Source organism: Neolamprologus multifasciatus, chromosome 15, assembly GCF_963576455.1.
Source record: "Neolamprologus multifasciatus chromosome 15, fNeoMul1.2, whole genome shotgun sequence".
Lineage (NCBI taxonomy): Eukaryota > Metazoa > Chordata > Actinopteri > Cichliformes > Cichlidae > Neolamprologus > Neolamprologus multifasciatus.
The window spans coordinates 39624464-39635040 of NC_140453.1; the positions used below are offsets into that span (position 1 = coordinate 39624464).

Consider the following 10577-nt stretch of genomic DNA (forward strand, 5'->3'; position numbering starts at 1 on the left):
ATTACAAGTACATTTATGTTCTAAATTAAAATTTTGTTTATTAAGTTCACCCAGGATATGAATGCCGATCATTTCCTAACTGAATGGCAGCGTGACACAGCTAAACATGATTTCCAAGCCTCTGAAACTATACGAGGATATATTGAAGCATTAGCATCAACTAGCTTTAGCATGATGCACTGCTGGGGCCGTTTAGTGCTGGCTAACACCACTAAAGCTTATCCTGGCCTTTATGTGCAGATTCATAAGACCACCAGCGTGTGTGTGAGAATGAACGGGTGAGAATGTAATGGCATCCTTACCACATAATTTCATATACAGTAGTGACCCAAATAATAAAAATGGTGTACATCCATAACCAGATGAAGGTGTGTGGTGGACAAATTAGTCAACCTTAACCATGCAAGACCATATTTTATGTATCAAAAAATATACTTCATCTATGTTAGCAGGCATGCTAGCATTCACTAATATTAGCCTGAACAACAACAGTTATGGGGGGGGGGGGGTGTTTGTTTTGAGGGGTTTTTTTGGGGGGGGGTTTTTTGTTCTTTTTTTTAAATATACTTTATCACTGAATTATAGTACATTTTAATTTCCTTTACACAGAAATGAGAAGCTGTTTCAGACTTTTTCCACAACAGCAGAAAGTAATTGAAATAAGTGACATCACCACACATGTAACATATAAGATATCAGCTATATAGTATAAACAGTTTGGGGGCCGAGTATTGAACCTTGTGGAACTCCACAACAAACTTTAAGTAAACATAACTTACATAACTTACCAGGTATTTTCTTACATCTACACAACCACTTATTAACAGAAGCCTTCCCATTAGGCTGGCGTTTTGCAGTACATATATAGGTTTTACACTGTAATTTGTAAAGTCAGTGTTTCTGCTGCTCACACAGACGAGAGTCTCCGTGGAGAAATCCCATGGGAGCAGATTCCTCCAACAGGTAGAGCGAAAAAGCCCTGAAAAGTTTGAGATAACCTTTTTTCTTCAAATCAAACTTCCTTTAAAGTTGAGGTTTGCTGTGACGATTTGGTTGGAGAGGAGTTCTTTCGAAGTGCTTGGATGTTTGGACTGAATCGTGTGCCGTCTTTGTGTTCTTTACTACATTTATCAGACTTGTAGGGGGCCGGGCCTGCTCGTCTGTTGTTTGATACGTGCCATTTGGTCCAATTTGGTGTGTTCTAAATTAGTGTGCGTCTGGATGATGGGTTTCTAATATAATCTAGTCATTGTGTTTGCATGCTGTGTGCCCGCTGCACTCAGAACTTAATTTATTTTAAATGGGAAAATCCATATGTGTCCCTCACATACTGTACACCCACCCTATCATACAGACCAACACAAAAATGTGTGTCCACCCAGTGTAGAGTAGACTTGGCAGAGTATTATCTTTGAAGAGCCAGAACAGTTCCAGCAGGCTCTGACAGATAAGACTGCGTGCGTGCGTGCGTGCGTGCGTGCGTGCGTGCGTGCGTGCGTGCGTGCGTGCGTGTGTACACAAGAGAGAAGACCAGATGGGTGTTTTTGATTCCAGCTTAATAAAATTGACTTTCATATGCAGCCCACATAGAGCTGAGCTGAGCAGACTGTCACTTGTCAGACCCTGTAGTGTTGCACGCATCGGAGCTTTTTGTTGATCTGACCAGAAAAACGTTGACTTTTACTGTAATAGTAAATGGTAAATGGACTGGTTCTTATATATCGCTTTTCTACTCTGAGCAGTCAAAGCGCTTCATACAACTCGTTCATTCACCCAATCACACCCATTCACACAAACACTTTTTCTAACTTCCAGGGAAGTTGTGCCACACCTCAGGTTTCCTTCTTAAAAAGACAGGGGTAGTAAAGTGTATTTGCACTGTTAGGAATGTGGTCTGATCTCTGTCTAGACAAACAGAGGTTGCTTCATTTTATAACTGACACATTCAATATTTCCAGAGCTGTGGGAAAAGTAAGGGAACGTCTTCTGGAAGCAATAACCTTTTTATAAGTTTTTCAGTTCTCCACAGTGAATTTTATACTATTATTCTTTCCAGAGAAGCTTCAGCTCAACCACATTCTTGGGATATCTGGTATGAGTGACTATGTCACGCCCTTAACTCTCCTAGACATCAGCTGACAGAGGAACATGTGAGAAGACAAATATCCAGTGCACCCAGTATTTAACCTGCCAGCTTCTTAATACTGAGTCTGTGTCATATCAGAACGTGCCAGTGAATTAATAAGGAATTTAATATTTTGGTGTATTCACAGTATGGATATTGGACTATCTATACTGCATAGTCTAATATCCAGTTTCCATATAATTATAGTATATTTTATGAACTGGACCTGCCCCCTCTTTATTTCAGTTTGATAGGTGGCTGAGAACTGTGTTTGCTTTTCTGTGTATTCCCTTGCATGTCTCTGTGTACAGTATCCAATGTTTGTGCATGCATCGACCAGGATTTGGCTGCTAATTGTGTTTATGTGCATTTTATATCGGACTAACACAAAAGAGAAAATGCTCAGTGTGCAGTTCAGCATACTAATAAATCTCCTGCCTGTGGTGACAGACACGTTTGATTGGAGAGTTTATTGTCATGTAAATGATATCAAATATTACATCTGATTTTTTTAAATTTGTTATCATCTCAACTATTTATGGTTCCTCCTCTATAAAATAGATTCAAATACAGTTTGAGACATATTTATTCGACTGCTGTTTTCTCTCATGGTGTAATTTACTCAAGTTGCTTTACAAGCATCTAAACAAGAGTCAGCATTCTTGTAGGAGAGCAGATTGTGTGGTTTAAATGATTTTACTGAGCTCAAAACCTCCATGCTTTTACTCATAAATCACATAGTAGCTGGTGTTGCTTTATGATCTTCCAAGTAGTTTTTATGCTCTTTGTCTTTTCTCATAGACCTAAATCCACTCCTACACCTACTGCATCCTTAAGTGCCAATGGTGTGCCAACAGAAGCTGTTGACTATGATAGATTGAAACAGGTAAGTAAACATTTTTAGACACAGATTTTATTTCTGTATATTCCCTTTGATACTGTGATTGTGGTTTTCAGGTTGTTGCAGTATATGGTGACTGAATTTCTTTTCCTTGTGGCCCAAAAGTCGCCCGACAAGATCAATATTGCTCCACAAAGTTTTCATATTAAAGCAAGTCAGCTGTATAGTGCTGTTGTTGTAAAATAAAAGTAAAATGGAACTTGGAACTGGAGCGTCTATTGACCTTGGTCTGTGTTTCTTCATTATTTATGCAGTCCTGTTAGTAGTTCAGTGTGTGGTAGTGTGGGTGTGTGCAGTCCTGTTAGAAGGCAGCTCCTCCCTCTGACCTTGTGAATGAGCCTCTTAGATAAGTAAAGAGTCTGTCAGAGTTCTGCATATCTGTCACTACAACTGGCCACAGACGTGACAGCCCACAGACCCACTCACCACACTCACTGTCTCACTGAGTAAGCCTGGGTTGAAGTTATAGGTCAAACTTGAGGCTCATCATTTTAGTACACCTTCCATACTCTGTATGTCACTTTGTTTGCATCTTGGTGTCATTAAGTAAGTCTTTAGCTCTAATCCCACAGAGATTACCTAAGAAAGGATTAGCTACTTTGTAAAGTTGAGATGGGAGCTTCTTTTACCAGATGCCAGGATGCGTACCCACAGTAAAAGAAGGAAAAAGGAGGGGGGGGGGGGGGGGATTAACAATTGCACAAGACGAGCTTGTCTCTGAGGTCTAATGACATTTATCATGTTTATATGAAAATGTGACTTCTTTTTATATTTTAGGACATTCTTGATGAGATGAGGAAGGAGCTGTCAAAACTAAAAGAAGAGCTCATTGATGGTAATTATCACCACTTTAGTCATCCTACAGAAAGACCAGCAAGGCTTTGTAGTGAGTCCATACTAAACACGACAGTGCAGTAATCCATCCTTCTACTGGCCATTGTATGAATTACTTCATTTATTCAAGGCTAGCCTGTTTTATGTTTAAATGCTGGTTGAAAACAGGAAGTGGAAAAACCTACCTACAAACCCTGTTCTTAGAAACGTGCAGTCACATCTTTAATTGTGATTTATGTTTGTAAGATGAAGCCATAATCTAATTGTTCACATGCAGTTTGTTGTTTTGCAGCAGTAGGAAGGATTTCTAGGTGCCTGCCACACAACAAGAACCTGCTTTATGACATATGCAGCGTAGAAGCCCTAAACTAACTAAACTCCAAGGGTTCCTTTAGAAATTGTCCAAAAAGTCTGTTTGTTTTTAAAAATGCATCTGTCATGTTACAAAAGGATTCTAGTCAGACTGTTATGAAGCATACTTGCAGAAGGATAAAGATGATTTCTGATACTGATAGTTCATTGATATTGCCATCAACAAGTTTTATATCTGTAAAATTCCCATGCGGTCTACATTAGTCACTCCCAGAACCATTACGACCATAGGTGCATATAAAAGGTGGATGCTAACCCCAAGAGGTTTAACCCCCTGGTTTCTGGACACTTTTTTTTAAAACTTTTTTTATTTTGTGAAAGCCAGAAGTGATCATATTTTGACAAGAAGGTCTAACTTGTCCATTAAGCAAGCTAGCAAGTTTGGTTAGCAGTGTTTTGCAGTGCATCTAGTGTGATGTAAGGATACAGATATCTGCTTGTTAGTTCTAATTGACTGACAACTAAAATACTGTAATTTCATTCACCACGACTGGAGCATCATCTTCTTGGGTGTGTACCTTCAAAGGAGCTCATACTTTTTAAATTCTATTGGCATTGCTATAATAGGTGCCAACAGCACAAACATGCTGGAGAAGTGTGGTGGTTCATAACTCTTTGCTCCAATTCTTTCACTTCTACAAAGATTCACCCAAAGTTGGGTATTTTAACATGGGGAAACTGACTCACCCTTGAAGCCAGCCTTGAGTGAGTGTTACAGGAACTGCAGTTGTTGGCTTTGTTTATTGTGATCCACGTTAAGAATGTGGCCGTGTCTTTGTTCTGTGTTTCAGCAATCCGGGAGGAGCTGGGTAGGTCCAGCACAGCATAGAGGAATTGGACTTCCCCGTTCAGAAACACCCACAAGAACCGACAGACAACCATGGTCAACTTAAAGACATGACAATATAACAACGGGAAACAACAAAAAACGGTGGCGATTACGACAAAAATCATTTTACCACACAGAGAGGACATTATCTGGTGCGGAGCAGTGTCAGACAGGCTGGTGGTGGTAGGAGATTTGTAGCCTTTGATAGCTGTGACTCACAGAATCCATTCTGCAAAGCCTCGTATTCCCACTGCCCCATCTCACAACCCCCTCTCTCCCCTCGCCTTCCTGCTGAGGGCATCCTGGAGGACAGAGGAGCGAAAGTCTTTATGCAAAGATGGCTCCTCTCTGTTTGTCCTCCTATAAGAAGAAAATAAATCCAATAGTGAACTCTTCTGTGATACTGTATTAACCACAAGTTGCTCACTATCAAAAGTTTTATCAAGAGTGTGCAGAGAGCCGAAAGATGGAAACTTTTCTCCCATAATGCCATAGGGGTAGCATGTGTTTGCGTATGAAGGACTGACAGTCTCTGGTGGAGGCTAACACTGCAGGACACTGTAAAGCTTGTCTTCCTCAAATACTATTTTAACCTGAACATATACAAAAGAGAGAAAAAGTTAGACAAAACAAATAAAATCTCTCCACCAACGTCTGTTTCAGTGTGGATCTACGGCCATATGAGTAGCTCAATAATCCAGTCTTTATACAGGATGCTCCCTGGCCCGTCTCTTCATCTGTGAAGTCATCATCAGAGGCGTCGTTTCCCTCCCAAAGCGAGCGTTTTTGTCATTTTTCTGTCGTCAAGCGGCAGGTGGATGAGACACTGAGGGGTGTAGCTGCCTGTAGCTCTCTACCAAACATTACCTGTTGAACAGAAGTGCTGATTCACCCGCCATGCGCCTCGACCAGACGTATAGATAGGCGTTCCCTTTCCCTTGATTTAACGAGTCTTTATCATCCATCCTTCTCAGTCTGTTGTGGGGTTTTTTTGTTTTAGCATGTTTGTTTTCTTAGTATGGCGAAGGTCACAGGTCTGCCACGAATTTGCATTACCCGTCACAAGTTTTAATACAAGCAATAAGTGTAGCATCTCTTTTTACAGCCCTGCTCCTAAACACCACCAAACATTTCAGTGTCTCCTTTTTTTTTTTTTTCTTTCTTTTTTCTTGCGGGGGGGCCGATGTGATTGAATAACAGCGCAACACTGTAAGACATAATTTCATGGAATTCATTTCTATATCACAGCACACTCAGAATATTTCTTCTATAAATCCTAGGATACTGTATCTGTAGCCACATTGGAGATGAACTTTATTATTAGTTTTGTTTTTTGTTGGATTTTTTCTGAAGGGGGGATGTTCTGTTTTCATTTTAAAACATTTATAAAATTAAACTTTTTTTCAAAAGGTGCACCGGACAACCCAAAAATCTAAGAGATTGTGTCCATGCAAGGACATGAATGTGCCATTCATTCTTTCACCAGTGCTTACTGTGTCATTTTTTTTCTTTGCCTTTTTCTCCCTCTGCTGTCAAATCCTTAAAATGACAAACTGTATTTACCCCTATCATGCTATGATATAAGATAGGAGAACTGTCACTTTCAGCATGTCTTTAACTTCAGTGCTTAAAGTACAATCAGTATAAGAGAGAGATGTTTGCAGCTGAGAGACTGATGTCCCAACAAAGCTTCAAGATACAACACAACAGGTTGAGGCAATGGATTAAAGTCTGTGGTATGGTTCTGTACTCTTGTTGTCTGAATGAGATCCTGAAGAGTGGCCATTTCCAAAACGTAATTGAGTTTCTTGGCTAGCTAACAGCCACAGTGTGCTCTGCAGGAGCCGATTTAAGCATTCAAGAGGGGATGACGTTTTAATGTGAGCGTCTTTAGTGTATATTGCAAGCATCAGACTGGGATCTTAAAAAGCAGCAGCATACCATCTCCACAGGTCACTCCTAGGCAGCAATCCCACACACATTTCAGGTTTTGTCTCTCTGGACTCCAACTCTCACTTGTGACATTTTGTGTTGCCTACACAATCTTGGATGCAGTGTGTTGCTTGCAATGTTTCGATTACATTCTAAAAACGCCTGAGCAAACAAGCTTGTTCAGCCTGTAATTTAACATCAAATGGAAAAGCTGATAATTGCACTGAGTAATCACTATTTTACTTAAAAGTTAGTGACAGCTAATACTAGCTCCCTTGGGCACCTGTTACATTTCCAACATTCTCACCCGTTTTTCACTTTGAATAGGGGTAACATCAAGTGCTCATCTGGCTTGGTGATTCTTTGCTAGTTGTGTGCTGTTGAGAGGGCTGCTAAAACTTGTTAGCACCTGCCAGCCATATTGTGCACATGTTTCAGTGCTGCTGGTAGCAAGCAAAATGATATAAATATCCCAAAAGAGCAGCAGACCAGTGAAACATGCTGTTTGGGATCAAAGTGAAGCAATTGATCATTTCTGTAGAAGTTGGTGACAGGCGGCTAACTTGGATAATGCTAACTGCTAACTCCATTAGCCTCAGTGAGGCAGTATTCGTATGTGGAGAGGTTGCTTTAGTGCCAGACAGTGGCTGTTCGTGTCCTTTGAGGGCATATCTTTGCAGACACTACTGTCATATTGACAACAACTATTCACTCACAAGGCAGGCTAACGCAGCTTAACTAAGCTAGCTATCTGTGTGCAACTTTGCAAATATGCAGATTGCACAAGCAACTCTTTTTTTTCATGACGGTTTCATTGCCTCGCAGGTGATGTCATTAGCTGGCACTTGAAAAATTAAGTGCGAGTGAAGCCTTAAGTTTTGATGAACCAGCTACCTGCATGATGAATCTAAAGAGCACACTTCCAACATTGTAATGCCAGATTTGCTTTGTAGTGCAGGCTGAGATGACCATGAGGACCTGATTATGAATTCATGAGGAAGAATTTTGAAATTCCTACCAGACCAAAGAAACCATTACACCATCGTCAAAATTCTAATGGTACGTCTATAAACTGTGTGTAAAATATGTGGCCATGCCCCCTTTAGAAGAATCTTTGGGTTAACTGGCTAATTTGTTGTTGTTGTTATCACCACAGTTTTTATACTACTTAACCCAACAGATGGCTTGATAATCATGTCTTTCAGTGGCTGTTGGCGCCTCTGGTGGATCTCATTCTACACAACTGTTTAAGGGCTTTGATGTTATAGCTTTGCTACATAAGATCAGGCATCACACATTGAGAAATGTCATTTTCCTCTTCAGTTACAGTCATCAGTTTGAGATTGGTTCGAAAATACTGTGAACACAATATGAAAGCAGTTTCAGTTCATGTGTGGACATGGTGTGATCCATGGAGGAATGTTTTTTTTTGGAGACAGTTTAGGTTAATCCACTTAAAAAAAGGCTGTTTCATCAACTCATTCACCAAGAGTGTTTACACAGCATCGATTGCACTTTAAGACAAAAAAGCCCACACATACAAAGCAATCCACCGTGACAGCTGTCGCTCAGAGCCTCTGTCACCAACATTGTGGCTCTCTCACCAAAGGATTTTAACCCTGACGGTCTCCTGCTAAACATGATCAATCTCAGAAAAGTCGCCTTTTTATTTTAGGTTTTAATGATTTTGTCAAAAGCAGAAACATGTCACAATGGAAGTGGAAATGTTTTGATCAAGAAAAGTTTCTCTTTTGTGGAGCTGTGTAGTTTGTGCCTTGTTCCGAAGTTGCATTTAATATGTCAAAGATTTAAAGTTGACTAGTAATAATATCTATGGGACTGTCATTATGATCATCTGCAGTTTCTTTCTTTGTTCATCATGGTTAAGTTGATTTTAAAGGGAGAGTTTCAATCACTTTGGTACTGTTCCCTCCAAGAAAACATCTTTGCACCAAGTGTTTTTCTGTTTGCTTTCAACATAACTCATGACTTCTTTCCATGCAGCTGTGAAGCTGCTTCTCTTACAGCTCAGAAGTACAATCAAACTTTGATACACAAGGCCTACGAGGGTTCAAAGATGATCTTCAGTGTGTGTGATTTAGTTTTTTGTAAACCTGAAGCCCTGTTTGAAAGTCCCAATGAGTCTGGCTGCAGTGTTCTGTGTTCCCTCATGCCATTTTAAATGTCACAGAAACTCTTTGTGATCAGCAGCTTAGCTTTCTTTACATGCTTGGAAATCTCTGATTGGGAAAAAAACGTTTTGGTTTTGGCTGTGAGGTCTGCTCAATGATGGAAACACTTTGTAAATCCAGCTGAGGGAATGGAAGTTGTGAATTTGCGGGAATAATGGCAGAGATGACTGGCTGAAGTAAGTTTTGTAGAGGGGTTTCCAGACGTATTCTTTTATCATCTGAAATGTACCATACTGTTCTCATGTCTAGTCTTTTCTTACATGCTAACATATTGTTTTTGTTTGAGCAAATGAAATAAAAATTGCAATACAATACTAGAACTGGTTTCTTTTTAAATGATCACTGATTTCAACTATTTGGGCCTATTTTCACTATTTAATGGGAACATTTAAGTTAATGCTCTAATGGGTCAACTTCAAGTCAAGATTACTTTTCCATAATGGTCAGTATAAACTGCTGGTGATGCCAGAGACTCCCTGGCAAATTATCATTATAACCCATGATACCAGGACTGGTATCTGCTCCTTTTTGCATGGAGGAACAGGGTGAGCACTGCCACAGCTACAAAATGACCTTCAGCAGGACACTGTGAATGTGTCCCACCAAACAATCCGAAACGGACTTAATGAGGGTGCCCTGAGTCAGCACACCTTTGAAAGCAGTTTTTATCATTTGGCCTCGTGATCCTGTACATGCACTGAAATAAAAGTTACTTGAAATAAATTTTAGAATAATCGCCCCAATAAATGCTTCTTATTCTACAAAGACTTTGGCTGAAATGGCTCGAGAGGAATAAAGTACCAAAGCCCAGTTTATGATAAAACAACAACTTATACAAAACTAATCTTAATGCAGTTCAACAATGGAAACATGGAAGTGGAAATGAGCAGATTCCAACTACTTGGTCAGAAATCAGCATTCGATCTCCTTGTAGGACTTTTTCTCCTCCCAGATCTGTTGCTGCACGCCATTTCACAGCCTGTCAAGTGATTTAATGTCGGACTGCTCCACGTCATCTCACGTGCACACTGAGCAGATGTGAACAGGAAGAGGGGAAACTAACTAAAAATTAGCTCATTTATCAAAAGCTTGCATGTTGTGCACATTTTCTTGCTTGTAGTGCCACTGACATCTGTGAGCTCAGTCAAACTGCTGCTGCGTGAAAGGATGGCCACAGGAATCTCAAGACTAAAAGTTTAACCTAACACTGCAAGTTGTGGTTTTTCTCGTGTCAAAGGAAAATGTTTACAATGAAACTCTTTAAAAAGATGTGAAGGAGCCACATCTTGCAACGTTTTTTAAGTGCAAAATCACGTTTTTGGGATTGTTGTTAGTTACTTGCAGAGGCTTCTAGTTATCAGAGTTCATCTTGATTATGGTATTTGTTGTGAG

General features: G+C 40.0%; 1 protein-coding gene across 2 annotated transcripts in view; it reads left to right on the top strand.

The window, feature by feature from the left end:
* Positions 1 to 9505, top strand: part of enah (ENAH actin regulator) — a 104146-nt gene extending 94641 nt beyond the window's left edge. The window contains exons 12-15 of one of the 2 annotated variants that reach the window (XM_085134320.1): positions 916 to 963; positions 2927 to 3011; positions 3804 to 3861; positions 5024 to 9505. In XM_085134320.1, the coding sequence (XP_084990446.1) occupies positions 916 to 963; positions 2927 to 3011; positions 3804 to 3861; positions 5024 to 5061 (229 nt within the window). In that variant the 3' untranslated portion in view covers positions 5062 to 9505. The remainder of the gene's footprint in view (positions 1 to 915; positions 964 to 2926; positions 3012 to 3803; positions 3862 to 5023) is intronic. The other variant, XM_085134321.1, reaches the window with a different exon arrangement.
* The last annotated feature ends 1072 nt before the right edge of the window (positions 9506 to 10577 follow it).